This window comes from Panthera uncia, chromosome C2, assembly GCF_023721935.1.
Source record: "Panthera uncia isolate 11264 chromosome C2, Puncia_PCG_1.0, whole genome shotgun sequence".
Taxonomy (NCBI): Eukaryota; Metazoa; Chordata; class Mammalia; order Carnivora; family Felidae; genus Panthera; species Panthera uncia.
Genome location: NC_064810.1, coordinates 121,150,021 through 121,167,705, shown reverse-complemented (window position 1 = coordinate 121,167,705; position 17,685 = coordinate 121,150,021). Strand labels below are relative to the sequence as shown.

General features: G+C 44.9%; 1 protein-coding gene across 3 annotated transcripts in view; it reads right to left on the bottom strand.

Annotated features, from left to right (window-relative positions):
- RBP2 (retinol binding protein 2) overlaps positions 1-17,685 on the bottom strand; it is a 59,207-nt gene that overhangs the window by 4,400 nt on the left and 37,122 nt on the right. For all 3 annotated transcript variants that reach the window (XM_049628735.1, XM_049628737.1, XM_049628736.1), the window contains one exon: positions 5,168-5,346. In XM_049628735.1, the coding sequence (XP_049484692.1) occupies positions 5,168-5,346 (179 nt within the window). The remainder of the gene's footprint in view (positions 1-5,167; positions 5,347-17,685) is intronic.

Sequence of the window (17,685 nt, the reverse complement as noted above, 5' to 3'; positions counted from 1 at the left end):
TTGGGCAAAGACCTTGTCTTCTATCCCTGCCTCCCCCATCCCACATTGCCTTACACCTAATGGACACCTAATACATGCTCATTGAACAAGTATCTGTTGTTCCCAATTGACAATAAGCTCCATGAAGGAAGAGGCTATGCCAGCTGTTCAGTCCTGCCACCCCAGACTCGGCACAGTCACCAGCCAGAGAAGGTGCCTGGTAAGCAGTGTTAAATGAATCTGTGATTGAGTAATTTTGTCGAAATGGAATCTTGAGGTAAATCCACGTGGGGGAATAAATGAGCGTATGTATTCTTCATTGATGATGGTTCTTGGCAATGACTCAGCCGACCCACCTCCTTGCCTTGGTTTCTCTGGTACCCCAGGAGTGCACCCATGGGACCATCAACATGGACACTGGATGGTAACTGTCCATCTACTTGTCTGCCTCCTCAGGAGGCTGTGAGATCTTTCAGGGCAAAAAGGGGTCAATGCAATGACCCAGGCCTGGCATGTAGTAGGCGCTTGGCAAACACATAGAAGGAACAAAAAAGAAAAATGTTGGTGCATGAGGGCCTGTCCTAATATTTTCTGTTGATAAATCTTAGTAGGCAGCAAGATTAACAGTTACTCTGACCCTAAGTAAATCCATTACCAATGGCAATATCTACAATTAATGGTAGCACCTACATGTTTCCTACATGAAACAGACGACAAGAAGAGAGGAGAGAATGGTTAAATGAACTAAAATTCCACACTTCAACTTGCTTTTAGCTGGTGTCCCTCATCCCCACATCAGAGGAGGTTTTAAAAGATGCCCAACTGTCTTAAAAGATCTTGAGGCTGAGGAAATGGATACTAGTGAGGAAAATCATTGCTTGTGAGCTAGAGGGTGAAGAAGATGTGTTTGCAGTGAATTAAGGAAACTGGGCCCCCACTGCAATTTCCCCTATCTCAGTGTTCAAAGTTAACATCATTAAAAACAGCCCTGTATGGGAAATTAGATATGGTCCTGTATCAATGTTAAATTTGCAGAAGTTGACAACTATACTGTGATTACATAAAAGAATAAACCAATTCATAGGAAACACTCAATTATTTAGGGGTAACATATCAGACTGTTCAGAAAAATATATTTATATAATGGCAAGAGAACATGTACAAAAGATAAAGCAAATGGGGCAAAAATGTTAACAGTTAGGTAATTCTCAGCAGAGGGTATACAGATGTTCTTTGCTACTTTCGTGCAACTTTTCTGTAAATTTGAATCAGTCCCCAAGGAAGTTTTTTTTTTTAAAGGAAAATAACACCCCTTTAAATTAAGAGCATTAAAGGGGACTATTAACAGGTTTAAACTCTCCCAGTGCACCTGCCCTCATGGAAGAGTTATTCTGGCAGTGCCCACTGTCCCCTCCGGCGATCCCTGAAGTGGGGACCTCGTGTGTTTCCCCTGGGCTCTGGCGCATAATAATCACAATGGCATTATTTGTTCTAACTGCCATCATCTGTGTCTGCGTTCCCCTGCCCTTACTGTCTGCCTCCAATTACTTATTGTTTTTAATTGAGATATAATTCCCATACAATTTACCCTCCCTTTTAAAGTATATAATTCAGTCATTTTTAGTATATTCACAGGGTTGTAAAACCATCACCACTATCTAAATCCAGAATATTCTCATTGTCCTCCAAAGAAGTCCTGCACGAATTAGTCACTGCTATCCACTCCCTCTGCCCCTGGCAACCACTTCCTGTGTCTATAGTTTGCCTATCATGGACATTTTATATAAGTCATACGACAAGTGGCCTTCTGTGTCTGACTTCTCTCACTTGGCAGAATGTTTTCCAAGTTCATCCAAGTTGCAGCAGGTATCAGTACTTTATTCCTTTCTATGCCCATATGCTATTCCATTATAAGATTATTAATTACTTCTTTTTAATGTACTTTTATTCTGGGCAGCTTGTGTATTTTTTTTTTTTTTGCTTGTTTGCTTGTTTGCAAGCTTGTTTGCTTGTTTGCACCTGTTTGAAAGGTGCTTTAAATTCTCTTAGAAACAAATCAGAATAGGAAGTGACCCACGTGACCCATAGGAAGGAAGAAGATGATCCCTGGGTCCCTCAAAGATTCGACCCCATGATCAAAGTGGTGTCACTGTTCCTGTTCTGGCATAGACCTGGGCACTTTAGGGCTCTATTGTGCCTCTGCTACAACCCCACCCTACACACATCTCTCCCCCAAACTGCCCAATGGGGAGATTCTCAGAGGGGTTCCTGAGGGTGACCAAGTTGTTGAGAAGTAGAGCCCTGGAGCATAAGAGCATGAGTGCTACAGCAACATATATACACACAGATACATGCACACACACAGACACACACACACACACTCATACACATGCACACATATACATATATGCACCGGTGCATACTGGGGCACATACATGCACATGTGTACACATGCACATAGACACACAGCTTTGTGTGCACTCACACATGCCACCACCTGTGGAAGACAGAAATTCAGCAGAGAGGTAGACTCACTTGCTCCCTGTAGTCCCTTTCCAGCTGAAGGAATTCAGTCAAGTTACAGTGAGTAGGTAGTTCCAAGGGCATCTGCTCTCTGTGCAATTTTCATGCGAACAGTCCTTTGCTGGAGGAGACTGGGCACATTCTGTCCTGGGCACTTCTCAGCCCCCACCAGTCTCCTCTGAGTGTGTGTGTGTGTGTGTGTGTGTGTGTGTGTGTGTGTGTGTAAGCCCCAACTTTTTGTTTTGGGCAGAACAGAGACAAAAAGTGGGAAGGGGGATTCTCTCTCCATGCAGGGCTAAGACCTGATCCCGGGGAACAGATGGGGCTCCCAGAGGGAGCCCAGAGGGACGAGAATGGAAGAAGAGGCACAAGAAGAACAGGTGTTAAGAGACGGAATCCTTTAAGGGTCAGGAAGGTTGCACTTATGTGACTGATTTCAGGAAGAGTGAGTTCTCGACTATCAAAGGTGATGGAAAAGCCAGTCAGAGACAACAGGGTTGCTTTTCAATAGCCCAAACCCAGAATGGAAAGGTGAGGGAAAATGAATCATTGTGAACAGATCAGGCTGGAACAACAGAGTGATGCAAAAATCCAGACCACAAATTTCCTTTTGGTTCTGGTGTCTGAGGAATTGGCCTTCTAGCCACACAGTTCAGAGAAGGCTTGTCGATCCATCAACCCTTCGGGGAGGGATTCTACAAGGGGCTGTTCCAGAGCCCGGAAGCTCAGGCTCTTATGCCAAGATTGCTCTGATGGAAGCATTTCCAAAGTGCTTTTCATTTCCCACTTTTCTTTAGCAAGGAGCACTAAATATAATTCAACCTTGACTTGATGGCTGAGATTATCAATGCTGCAGGACAACTTGATTGAGAAATAAAATGTGTCCTGCTCTCTTGGCTTCAGACTCATCACCAAAGAATGATGACAGCTTTTTCTCCCCACCCAGGAGAGCAGCCAGACCTCATGTCCCTGGCTTTGGGGGAGGGTTGAGACCCGTGACTTTGAAGGCGCTCCTGGATGCACCAGAGAAAAGTGGGACTCTGTGGAGAGTAGGGCTAATGGTGAAAGGGGAAGGGCAGGGTGGAGGATTCTGCTTTCCTGAGACACTCTAAGGGGATGGCCCACTGCTGGGGGTTGAGGGCACAAATACCGGTGGACACGATACTCAGCCCTGCCTGCCCTCACTTTGGGAGCCAGGGCAGAGGTCCTGGTGTCTACATTGGCATGGGGGGAGTGGGTGCTATAAATATTTAAGCTGCCCACCGTGGTATAAACTGCATGGGCCTGGACCGTGAGTGGTCTGTGGCAACCATGCTAAATGATACCCCCGGAAGTTTCCTGGATTGTATCATCCATGAGGTTCTTGCACGATGCTAAGATTGGAATGGGAGAATCCTTAAATATGACTGAGATGCATTTCTCCCCACTCCTACTTGTGGGGACTGACCAGGTGTAATTGGATTTGGATAACCAAAGACAGGTGCACTTACTATGAGTGTGGGCACCGTGGAGATTGCACACTGCGTTATGATTCCACATGGGGTTGCAAGAGGAGAGGGGGGCCTGCTGTTACCTCGCCTTCCCCCCTTCCTCCCCACTTCCCCCTGTTGCTATCCTTCTCTACCTTATTTACAAAAAGCTCTTCTGGGCGAGGACCTATCTCCTCTGCAGAGTCCAGTTCTCAGGCTTTGAGATAACTCTCGACTTACACACTCAGAGTTGTCTGCTCACTACCAAGGTCCTACCTATACCCAAGCAGTTCCAGTGGCTGGAAGTCTGGCCTTCTGATAAATGGAGGCTTTCCTCAGTGATGTCCTATGAGTTAAGGTGATGCTGAGACAGAAGATTCCTCCAAATACCAGGACTGGGGAAACCCTGACTTCATTTAGTCTACTGACTTTTTTTGATTAGCACTTTCTTTTTCTTTTTCTCTTTTTGAATTTTTTTTAAAAGTTTATTCAGTTTTGAGAGACAGAGAGCAAGCAGGGGTGGGGCAGAGAGAGAGGGAGACACAGAATCTGAAGCAGGCTCCAGGCTCTGAGCTGTCAGCCCAGAGCCCGATGTGGGGCTCGAACTCATGAACTGTGAGATCATGACATGAGCCAAAGTCAGATGCCTAACTGACTGAGCCACCCAGGTGCCCCAGCACTTTATTTTTCTTAAAAAAAAAAATTACATCAGTTGGGATCCTCCAATATTGAGGTATTTCATATAAAAACATGAATTCTCAGCATCTCTTGAAAAGAAAAATGAAATCTAGCAACATAAGGCCCCAGGGCTCCATGGCAATGCTTGGCTGGTGCTGAGTAGGGTTGCCCCTGGGATGAGGCTGTGCTACCCAGCTTGTGAAATCACTGTCACTCCCTACAATATTCCACCTTCTTGGCCAGACCCATGTCGGCATAGGAGCTGGCCTCCTAACCCAGATCCTAGAGAGGTCGGCAGTCTTTTCATCTCTCCTTTCCTTATAAACTTAGTGTAGAAGGCAGCTTGCCTCTTCCTGCTGAACTTCCAATAATTACTAATTGCCAGCATCATTAAGTCCACTCTGGTCCCCTCTCCTGATCCCTCCCAGGTTGTTTCTGTCATATTTTCATTGTGAAGGCAGATAGCCAGCTCCTGCACACAGAGTATATGAGTAGAAACTGCCAGGCCAGGTCCTCACCTTAACAGTCCGATTGTCCAGGCCCTTTGTGTGTTCCTCAAACTCCACTCCAACGGTGAAATCCAGGTCATAGTTGCGGAACGTGCTGTTGGTTTTTGTCTTGAAGTTATCGCCGTTTTGATCAATGATCTTTGTCTGAGTCAGACGTACTGCGATCTTGCGGGTGGCAAAATCAATATCTGTTGGCAAAGGTAGTTGTGGAGGTTATGATGTGCTCAGCCAGTCTCATTCATTTCTTTAACAAGGCCAAACATTTAGGACCAGAGGCACAGATCATGGGCAGGCCACATTTCTTTGCTCAAATGGAAAAGAAGAGTTGTCTTACACACGGCCAGTTTGGGCATCTCAGTCAATTGTCTGGAAACCTAGGGTTTCTCAGAGCCTCTTCAGGAGCCCTAATAGGAGGGAGAGGTAGCAGGCAGGGCTTACCTCTGAGCTGCAACTCCCAGTGTGTATGTGCATTCATACACATGCACACATACACATGCATGTGCATGCACACACACACACACACACACACACACACACACACCCCGCTCCACCTAGAAGCTCCATTCTATCTGACATTTTGGGTTTCCTCCTAAGAGCTTGCTGAGCAAAAGACTTCATGGTTTAAAAGAAAAAGGACCACTTAAAAATAACCAGTCTAGATCATGGGTAAAAATGGACCTTTTGTTAATAGCCATGGCAGGTAAGGATACATGCAAACTTTCATTAAAAAAATTTTTTTAATGTTTATTTATTTTTGAGAGAGAGAGAGAGCAAGCAGAGAAGGGGCAGAGAGAAAGGGAGACACAGAATCTGAAGCAGGTTCCAGGCTCCAAGCTGTCAGCACAGAGCCCAACACGGGGCTCGAACTCATGAACTGTGAGATCATGACCTGAGCTTAAGTCAGATGCTCTACTGACTGAGCCACCCAGGCACCCCAGCAAACTTTCATTTTTAAAGCAGATTGAGGATGTACTTAGCTACGCTGTTCTGCCTCAGTCATGAGCCCCTAGGACAACTTTAAGCATATTCCAGACACTTAATAAATAATTGTTCAGAGATTTCTTTGGTTATTTTTAAGGAAAAGATGAATAGTTGTTTATATTTTTTATTGCAAAAAGTTTAAAACAAAACAGAGAGGAGAATACAAAGAACTACACACAACCACTATCGAGATTCAATAATTAAGATTTTGCCTCATTTACTCCATTTACATGTTTTCTCTGCCTTGATTTTTTTCCCATCAAATTCTATAGCAGTTCTTTTTATCCCCAGCTTTACTAAGATACAATGAACAAATAACAATGCCTAACTTTAAGTTGTACAATGTGATGATTTGAAACATGTATATGTTGTAAAATGTTTACAAACAATAAGGCAGTTATTTTTAAAGTTCAGTAAGCATCAGAATTTCCACGAAAACTTGTTCAAAGAGATGACTGGGCCCTGGTCCCATATGTTCCGACTCTGTTAGGTCTCAGGGCAAGCCATGAGTTTGCATTTCGGATAAACTCTAAGGTGATGTTCATTATTATTGGTCATTGACCACACTTTGAGTAGTATTCCTATGACAATTGGTTGACAGATTGACAATTGGTACATATGCAGTCTTTGTTTTCACATATATTTTTGATTAAAAACAATGGCAATGGATATTTGAAAATTAAGTTTCGCCAGAGAGCCTTCCAGTTATCTTTAACTATATCTTTATTTTAAAACAGAGTGAAGTTATTAAAAAATATTTTGAAGGAAAACATGTTCATTTCTTAGAGACTATTAGTAAGTAAAAGGGAGTGTGCCCCTCAGTGGGGTGTTTCATTTACTAAGCCTTGAATTTTATAGTATGAAGCTAGGTGCAGAACCAACTTTCTCGCCAACCTATGGTCTTGTATAAAATGTCACTGTCCTGTAGAATAGATTTAGAAACAAAGGATAATTCTGGGACTTGCTATAAACATTATTAAGCTCTTAGTATCTAGCCAAATCATGTTTGACTCTCTTTATGTCTATGAATTCTCCAGATATTTTTGGATATCAACCTAAATTTAAATTTTTTTTTTCAGAAATTCTACCTGGAAATTTTCAGAAACTCTGACATTGATACTGACCTCAAGAGTAAGAACAATTCAAATTCATTGAGTGTTCTTTCTCTGAGAACCCCAGTCCCATCTCTATGGTGGGGGGGGATTAAACTTGACCCTGTGTGCTATCTGATGGGGGATAAATACTATTGAGCCCGTGAGAAAGACCAGCAGTTACCAACAGTTCAGGAAGCTCCAGTCAATATGGAGAATTAACATCTCTGCTGGCCATGCCCCATCCTTTCTGTTGTGCTTCTATGGTAACCAAGCATCATGTCCTTTATCCTTTCTTCCCATTTCCTTTCTGACCCATTTCCTTCTGGATCTCTTCAGTTATTATCACTCTAAAGGACCTAAACAACCTTGGTTCTAAAGGACCATGAAGGGACTGAAGCTGGCTGGTTGGACTTCACTGTGGGCCAGCAGTTTGACCACAGATGGGAACCCACAACGGTATCACATCTGCATGGGGAAGGGCCCTGGCTGGGATTTTGGAACTGAAATTGTATAGACAGCCTTTATCATAAAGAGAAGAATTTCACCTAGCATTAGGCAGCCCAGAAAGTAGAAGGATTACATACCTGTATCCTAAGTTAAAAAGAAAAAATAGGTTCAGATTGGCATGAACTGGTACATGAATGCTAGTGCCTTGCTCAAATATTGTTCACGAATATTGGTTGAGAACCTGTCATGTCTAAGAATTCACCAATGGGTCCCAAAGCTAGCTGCACATCAGGATCATGTGGGAAGATGTAAAAACTACATATTTCTGGGTCTTACCTTAGACCCAGAATCTCTGGGTTTTTTTAGATTTTGGATTTCCTCATAAGGGGCTGTCTGGAGAGAGTTCCATGGTGTAAGAAATTTGAAAGCCATGGCTTAAGCACCTACTCCTCAAGCCATAGGTGATGACATGGAGGCTGAGAGAGGTTAAGTGACTTGTCTAAGTATACATGGCTGAAAAAGCAATCACAGGATTTGATAATTGGATGGATATGTGTGGAGGTATCAGGTTGGGAGGAGAAAACAGTGGTTTTCAGCTTTGGAGTCAAGGTGAGATCCAAAAAGTCGGACAGGGGATTAATCTTTTGGGGAACATAGGAGCCAAATTTTAGGTAAGATGATCTGGGGGCTACACTGTGTGGACCCATGGTAATACTTGGGGCGGTAACTAAGACATGCCTTGAAACCAACCAGGAATGGTGCCCCAGGGTGGAACCTCCCTTGGGAAACCTCACCCAACAAACTCATGAGATAAGTACCATATTATCTCCATTTTACCAATGAGGAAACTGGCTCAGAGAGGCTGTGTCACTTTCCCTGGGTTATATAGTGAGGAAGCAATACAGGTGGAATTTGAACTCAGAATGGCCTGTCTCCAGGGTCAGCACAGTGCTCTACAAGCCCGAAAGCTGTGGGCTGGCCCATCTTGTCAGGTCAGACCATCCTAGATTGTGCACTTTCTGTGGCTGCCCAAATACCAGTAACTTCTGACTGACCCTTCTTTATACTTCCCCTGGAGGCACAAGGACTTCTGGGTCCAGCTAGATGAGACCTCCCTGTTTGGGGCAGTTTATGTTTTCCAGAGCTCTAATGTATTATCTTCACCACATCGCAATGGTTTTCTGTGCCCAGGGTTCTATAAGAAATTTGAGGTGGGTCATTCACACTCCAGCCCCTGGACATTCTCTGATACCTCATTTAGCTTCAGCTTCATGGCTTATGGAATTGTACCTGGGGACGTCCAAGCCACACAGACTGGAATGAGGCAACAGGATGTGGAATGAGATAAAGGCTCTCTCCTCTGCTCTTTGTGCTGTGAACACCTCTAGGCCTCTTCACCCAGCATTCACAGATCCCGGGGCATCCCACTGTGTTTGCTTCATAGGTCATTTGGTCGTCAAAAAAATGTGGCCCGTGAGCTACTAAGTTCGGGAAATGAGGAAGTAAAAGCAAGAGAAGCTGGTTTCTACCCTGAAGAACTTCACAGAGTCTTCATTCTATGAGAGATACTTTGCAACTCCAACGGTGGGGAGATAGGATGCAGACTTTCCCAGTCTTATGTGGTCATAGCCCTGTGCTGTGGTGGGACATCTCACCCAGCCGGTCTGGTGCTCCACAGAACATAATACAGAAAGCGCTAACAACCCCAAATCTGAGGCATTATCTCAGTCACCTGGGCCCTGCAATTATGGAGCTATTTCCTGTTTAATTTTCACCCTTCAAGGCAACTGCTGGCCTATTGAGAAAAGACTAAACAGGACCAAGTGTTCAAGTATTTCTGTCTTACAAATTAATCTTTCCCTAATATTGCTAAAAGCCACTGAAGAATCTTCCATATCTGGTCAGTATAAACACATGGTTGTGGTAGGCAGAGGGCTAACATGTCACACTCCAACTCCTGCTTCTCTCCTTCTATCCCAGAAACAGTCTAGTGAGTCAGGTGACACCTGTGTGTCCAGCTTCAGTGCCATTGCTGGACCCTCGGGTCCAGATCTAGAAGCAGCAGAGAGTAGTGGCCAGAAGTGGAGTTATTATTAACTGCATCAGGTTGCTTTGAGGATTAACTTCGATGGTGTTTGTGAAGAGTTCTGCCCAGTGGCTGGTGCCTTGTGGTAATGGCCCGGTAAATGGTAGCTGTTGCCATCATTGTAATCATCATTATGAAGCCCCTTGATCTCAGAGGCTGGTGTGCTCAGAGTCCTTAGCATTTTTCTAGATACGCCCTGTGAGTTCGCCCCCTAAATCTCTGCCCCTCTCCTCCCAGCTCTCCAAATCTCCTAAGACCCAGCCCCAGCCTTGCCTTCTCTACTGCTGTTCTGCTCTTTCCTGCCTCCTTCCTCATCTGCTCTTCAGGCCACAGAGCTTTACCCCCAGGAGGCACTACCTGATAGTTTCCTCTGACTTTTTCATGGGGGTGATGGTTCTTTCCTCTGAAGTCTTACCTCTATGAGGATAAGGACAATGCTGTCTGCTTGCTCTGTGTCCCCAGGATCGGACACAGAGTAGGTGCACCAGAAACACTTCTGGATTGGTTAATAGGCACCCTAGTTTGGGACAGTGGTTCTCACAGTGAGGTCCCTGGGCCAGCAGCTTCACAGCACCTGGGAACCTCTTACAAATGTAAATTCTAGGGCTTGCACTAGACCTGGTGGTTGGGCCCTGCTTGTTTTTACAAGACTTCCAAGTGATTCTGTGCCTGCTAAAGTTCAGAACTACTGGTATAAAAGAGTGACGGTCAAATCCAGGTATAAATCCTGGTCCAGATTTCCCAGCTATGTGACCTCAATGAAGTCACTTCGCCTTTCTGAGCCTAAGTTTTCTCACAGTAAAATGGGGAAAGAATGCTCATCTCGTAGGGTTATTTATGTAAGGTTTCTGTTAAAATGATGGTAAAATGCTTTACAGAGTAGTAATGAGTAGTAATAGATGCATTGGCCTCTACCCCTCAACCTTTCCTGTTTAGGTGAAACAGTGGCCAGATCAGCATTCAGTCCAGGGCGAAATATTTGGTTCATGTTTCTGCATCTCCGCTCCACGGCCCAAGGGCTCTGGACTCTGAAGGAACAGTCAGAATGGTGGCTTATCTACTCTCTCACTAGCATAGGCCTGGCTTGCCACATGGGAATTCTAGCCAGCTTGGCCAAACATTTGTCTACATGGGCCAGTTTCCTCACTGTGTAGTTTGGCCAGTGGATAGAAACAACTTTAGCTCTTGTTCCTGAGGTCCATGCTGTTCTAAACCCTGGTGCTGGAGCCGTAGTTAGGAGATGAGAAAGAAAACCACAGACCAGGTATTAACCAGGGGAAACAAAGGGGAAGGCTCTGGGCAAAAGGACTAAGGAAGAACTGGGAATTACTGAGAAATTTAGAACAGCAGTGTTCCTCAGAGAGGATGTGGAAATCAAGGCACAGAGAATTTACGTGGTGGGTTCAGAGTGACCCAGCTGGGACAGAGCTCCTGACAGCTTGCCTACAAATACAGTCCGTTTATCGTTCACAACTAAGGCTCCCCTAACAAAAATTATTGCTTGTCCCTGGTTGCCTAGAAAGGTAGATCACAGCTAAAAATGCCTATTGCTGACAGAACTGGTTTGTCCTGGAAACACCACCCCCCGTCAATCTTTCTGACCAGTGCTAGGGGAATCTTATCAGGGGCTCTATGCAAATGGAATCAAGCATTGCTTCTTCTCTAGATTGAAAAATGGCTCGGCCTCTTGGCCACCCTTTAGCATTTGCACAGGCCAGTTAATCATGTCACCTCTGCTCCACCCCAGGGAAAGGAACCAAGTGTTCTGTTGGTAGATTCGTGATATTTCTAATCAAAAGGAAAGGTTCAACTGCAGCTGTAGAATACACACGCACACACAGAGATTATAAAAACACTTCCTCTTTGTACTTTGCAGAGAAAATTATTTTCCTGATATGATATTTTAACATCAGGGTTATCAAGTATGTTTTATCTGCTTTTCTAGATTAAAGGTATCTTCGAGCCTGATTTATAGCCAGGTGAAATGAATTTCTATCTCAGAGGAAAAGGTCCAAAGGCAAGCTATTTCTGAATAATATATGTGGCTTGTAGCTCCTGCAGAAGAAAACAACACTGAAGTGACTTTATTAAAGCATACTTTCCTTAACTGCATTTTGAACAATGCAAGCCATAAAGTTGAAATATGAGTATACTACTCACCATTAAAATGCTTTGTAATATGCTTGCGCAAAAAGCTAAAGTTGCAGGCCAAAAGGGCAGGCACTCTTTGTAAATTAAAGAGAGAGATGCACACATATTCATCATATGAAATCTGAGACCCATTTCAAGGGCAGCTTCGATGGGCTTCAAACCTGGACTTCATTCTCAGATCATCAGCCCTCTCAGGCAACTGTGGGGAGAAGGGTGCAAGAGCAGTCTTCTCCGCATCTTCATACCATTTCGTCCTCCAGATAACACATTTAGAGAGAAAGTGAGCTGCCCCCCTGTCTGCCTCTTCCATTCTCTCATGGGCATCTCCAAATATGTTTAAAATCTTTTGTAGCCAGCAGAGGCAGGCTGGAGACCTTGGGATGCCTCCCTGCTCCCCCTGCACGAGTTTACCTCCCCACCCATAATCTAGTACTCACTACTGGGTTGGGGGCAGTGTGGAGGTGCTGCCATTACAACCTAGAGGAGAAGGGGCTCCCGCTCTCCTAGGGGAAGATGCTAGGAAGAGGCTGAGCTTATCTTCACTGGGGCTTTTCTATCCCCAGCACTCTCTCTGTTTAAAAGTCCAACCAGTCTTTGCTTCAAGTAAAGGCTTTGGCAAGGTGTATAACTTCTTTGACTTAGGACCACCAGCAGAAATCCAAATTTTGTGAAATTAACTCCTTGGGTCATCAGACATTTTTTTTCTTTCTCTCTCTCCCTCTCCCTCTCCCTTTGCCTCTCCCTCATTTGTTAATTAATTTCTACCCAGGGACTCTGAGTAACCCAGTGTTTCTGAGCGTTCTGACTACCAGTGAGCTCCTCCTCTGCTACCCACATGCTTAGTACTTGTACCTAGAATAGTGCCATGGAAAGAGCTTGAGAGATGGAAGCAGGCAGACTGGGCTCTTGTCTGAGCAACATCATTTCCCAACCACAGATGACCCTGGGGAGGTCCTTTCACTTCCCTGGGCTTCGGATTCCTCATTCTATGAAATGGAAAACATTCCTTCCATCTTAATCCCTGACTATACCCTGAGCTCTAGATCTTGTGTCAATATGCCAATTTTAATACTCCAGCTGGATGTGTAACAGGCATGTGAAATCAAAATATGCAAAACAGAACCCTCAGTGCATTCTGCCCTGCCCAGTACCCCTTACCAAACTCACGCCTCCCCCATGTCTTCTCTATTTCAGCCTATGGGATCAGCATCTTCCCAATTGTTCATCCCTAAGCCTGGGGCCATCTTCATTTCCCCCATATCCTCTGGTTTCACATTCCCCTAAAAGCCCTGTTGGCTTTATCTCCAAACTGTATGTTGAACCTGTTCTCTCTTCTCCAGACCCCTGGGCACTACTAGCCCAAGCCACCATTACTTCTTGCCTGAACAACACAGTGGCCTCCTAGGATGGGCCTCCCTACTTCTAGTCTTGCCTTCCAGTGATTCATTCTCTACACTGTAGCCACAGTGATCCTTAAAGAATATAAATAAAGTAGATTGTCCTCCACCACAATGTCTAAACTTCTCTTTGTTTGCCACTTCCCAACACATCAACCTTTGTGTTTCTTGAACACACCCAGAACCTCTGCACCTGCTGTCTCCTGTACCCGGGACGCTGCTTCTCGGCATTCGAGCCTTGGCTCACCTGTCAGCTCCTCAAACAGCCTTCTCTGACCACCCATCACTGTTCACCCAACAAGTCCTTTTTGTTTTCTTGAAAGCACTTACCTACTTTATTTATTTTCTCTCACGGCCACTAGTGTGTACACTCCTCAGGTGAGAGGGATTTGTCACCTCATTTACCACCATGTTACCAGTGCATAGGACATTTCTTGGCATGTCATAAGTGCTCAATGCATTTGTTGCAACTGAATAAATTACATGAAATAATGTATATAAATTTCTAGAATGATGCTCATCATGGCACGTGCTCATCTCTGATGGTAGACTGTGGCTCTTAAACTGTTAGGACAGGATTTGGAACATTGTGGGTATTCAGGAAACCTTTCCTGGCAGAGACAACTCAGGTGAGGGCTGCTCGACTTCAGCCTTTAAGCTTACCCCCTTTCTGATTGAATTTTCCAGAGACACACTAGGACTTTTTGCAGTAGCCTCTGCTCTTTTAAATCTGTGCATATTAATTTAAACGAAAAGATGGTCTTCATAGGAGATGGGCCCCACCTTCTTTCCCAAGTAAAGAGGAGAACTAGATTTTCCCCAATATTTACAGTTGGTAAACTAAATATTTCCTAGATGTCTAAATTGAATATTAACTGAGCAGTTTTAGGATACAAACCTTCCATTATATGTCCACATCTTTGCTGATTTACATGATGGTTCACTGAGTTACATTAAGGTGTTTCATTTTCCAGGCTCCTTCCCTGCCCTGTCACCACCCAGTAACCAAATCTAGTCTATTTCCCACTCTGGACATCCCCCTGTCTACCTTCTTGGCACTGCTCTGGCCATCTTCCCAAGGCCATTGCAACAACCTCTTCAGTTCTCTGACAGTTCTGCAGATCTATTCACCCCTGGTTGTCGGGGTGAGCATGGGTGCTTTCTCTCTCTTCTGCAGACAATTCTTCTCCTTGTAGGATGAAGTCCACATGTGGTGGCACACCCCATTCAAGATCTGACCTGTTACCTTTCTGACTCTGTTCAATCCCCTCCTTGCACCTCACCCTCTAGCAATACAACGTTTTCTGTTCCCTCTGCCCACACCACATTCACTGGCCTGCCCTTTGCACATACCCGCAGAACAATGCCTGACTACATTTCTGTGTGGAGCCATTCTCTCCTCCCTTCAAAACCCCACCCAGGACTTAGGAAGCCTTCAGTGACATTGTCCAGTAGCTCTACTCACCACCCACACACACATCTTGCTGTGGGCTCAAGGGATGGAATCACCTACTGTCTCATGGATGATAGATTACATTTTTTTAATGGCTGCAACAGTACCTCTCAACCTACAAGCTATTCTTGCCATGTGGCTTTAACATTCCTCCCACTGAGAGACGAGTCTATGTACTCTTCCCTTGGAGGTAGGTGGGCTCATGACTACTTCAACCAATAGAATACAATGGAAGTGATGCTCTATGATTTCTGAGCCTGGATCATAAGAGGCCATTCAGCTTTCACTTCCTCTCTCTTTGGATACAGCAAGCATGCTGTGAGGAGACCCAGGCCACATGGGAACACCACGTGTAGATATTGACAGCCCAGCTGAAGCCTCAGCTGCCAGCCAGTACCTACTGCCAGGCACAGAAGTGGGGAAGCCTTTGAGATGGCTCCAGCTTCAGTTATTGTCCACATGCAACGGAATGAAAGCCCCCTAGTAAGAACCTAGCAGGTAAACTTGGTCAGCCCCCAGAACCATGAGAGACAATAATAAAATTACTGTAGTTGTTTCAAGCCACTATATTTGGGGGTGATTTGTCACACTGCAGCAGAAAACAGGAACACCGTTTGTGCACGGCTATAACTCGGCTGATTACATAAGTTTGAGCTCCTTGAGAGCAGACACTGGGTTTGGTTCTGCCTTAGATGGCACAGTCTCTGGCTTCCATGGCTAATGTCTGAATTGTGGTAGAAAAGTCAAGTGATTCCCCATGTCTGGACACTACTGGCCTCACTCCTTGGTAGTTAACAGACTCTCCGCCAGCATTCTCTCACAATGCTGGAACTTCATTTTTAGATAAGCCTTCCTCAGGCTCTCCTCTAAATTAAAGACCACTCCCCCCATTCCCTGATCCCCTGATCCAGTCTGCAGGGGGACCTCAGAAAGCTACAAACCCCTTAGGGTGCAAGAGTTTACCAGCTGCTTTCCTTGCTGTCAAGAAAGTCTAAGACCTCAAGAAACACCAGGCGCCTAAGAAGGCAGGAGAGGAGGTACCATTGACCCTTGGCACTCAGTCTCTGAACACTTAGTAACTTTGATGATTTGGGATAAAACCAAAGGTTATTGTGACATGTGATGCTGCTGAAGCTGGCAGCTGAGTCATGTGGGAAGGCTGATGTGTAGAGTGAGTCACTGGCTAGTGACAAAGCCAGTTTGTCACCCAGACCCACTTCTCAACAGGAATCTCTCTTTCCCTACTGAGCCAGCCACCAGTCCCCCAGAGAAAGCCACCTCCTTGGTGTGAGGGATTAGAATCTAAGAAAATGATGGTTCTTTAGTAGGAAATAGAGTTATACTTAGTGATATTTCCATATCGGGGGATTTGCAGAGATCTCCACATATGTTCTTCCCAAATGCCAAGGGTTTGAATGCTCAAAAGGGCAAGTTTCCTGACTTGTCAATGTTGGGAAAGCAACCCCTGTTCCGCAGGGTAGGTGTGAGGGAATTGTACAGGTCTGCTGGGTTGCCTGTAGCAGATTAAATTGTGGGAGCAGCCCCACTCAGTTGCTTCCAGGGGATGGTAATAGTGGTGTTTACTTCTCACCTGAGGCCTAGAGAGGGGGCATCAGGGACCAATCTGCACAAATGAAAACTGAACTGAGACTCAGTTTTATACCTGAAGTAACATAGGACTTTATTATTTAAGAAAACACAGCAAAGGACACAAAATTGCTTTCTGATTATATTCCCTGAGTCTGGCTTGTTCAGCACAGGCTGAGAGCTTGAAACTGCCAAACAGCCCGTGGATAGTACTATTATTCCTACCTGGCAGATGAGGAAACTAGTTCTGGAAGGTTAAAAAATTGGTCAAAGTCAGAGAACAAACCTTATGTGGGCTGGCCCCTCTGGTTTGGTTTCCTCACCTGCATGATCTTGTTCAGAATTACACTTCTGAGCTAAGCTCCAGACCATCTGCCCATGTGTAGAATCAGTCTTCCATTTCTTTTTTTTTTAATTTAAAACAATTTTTTAGGTTTATTTATTTATTTTGAGAAAGAGTGAGATGGGGAGGAGCAGAGAGAGAGGGAGAGAATCCCAAGCAGGGTCTATACTGTCAGCACAGAGCCTGATGTGCCTCAAACTCACTAACTGTGAATGAACTAACAGTTCATGAGCTGAACTGAAACCAAGAGTCGGACACTTAAACAACTGAGCCACCTAGGCGCCCCTCAGTCTTCCATTTCTATTGTCTATTCAGGACACTAACCTCAGTGCAACAGGTTTGGAGCTCTGGAAGGAAGATTTGTGCCTCCCTCCTCCTTCCCCAAGTATTTGAGGTAAAATTCTGACAGCCAAGAGGGAAAAGAAAGCTATGCTGTATTGGAAACATGTCTAAAGTACATGAAGAAAGTTCCAATCTCTATACATCACACAATATGTCAGCTCTCCTTGTTCACTGACAGAGTAGAAATGTTCCTCAATGGAGTATCAATCGATTAAGTGTCCAACTTCCGCTCAGGTCATGATCTTACAGTCTGTGAGTTCGAGCCCCACATTGGGCTCTGTGCTAACAGCTCAGAGCCTGGAGCTGCTTCAGATTCTGTGTCTCCCTCCCTCTCTGCCCTTCCCTGTGCTTGTGCTCTGTCTCTCTCTCTCAAAAATAAATAAATGTCAAAAAAAAGAAATGTTCATCAAACTAGAAGTTAATTGCACAGAAAATTCCACAATTCCCATTCTTGGTGAGACTTCCCATCTTCATATCCAGATTATTGGACCTCTGACCCCACGTGCAGCCTTAGCAGCGGGGAAATTCCAACCTGGAGCTCCTTATGTGGAAAGTTCTAAAGATGGAAAAGGTGATGAGGAGGCTGTTGCAGGCTGTTGCCTGAAATAAGCACAGGCAGCCAAAGCTCCCTTCCCAGCGCCTGGCC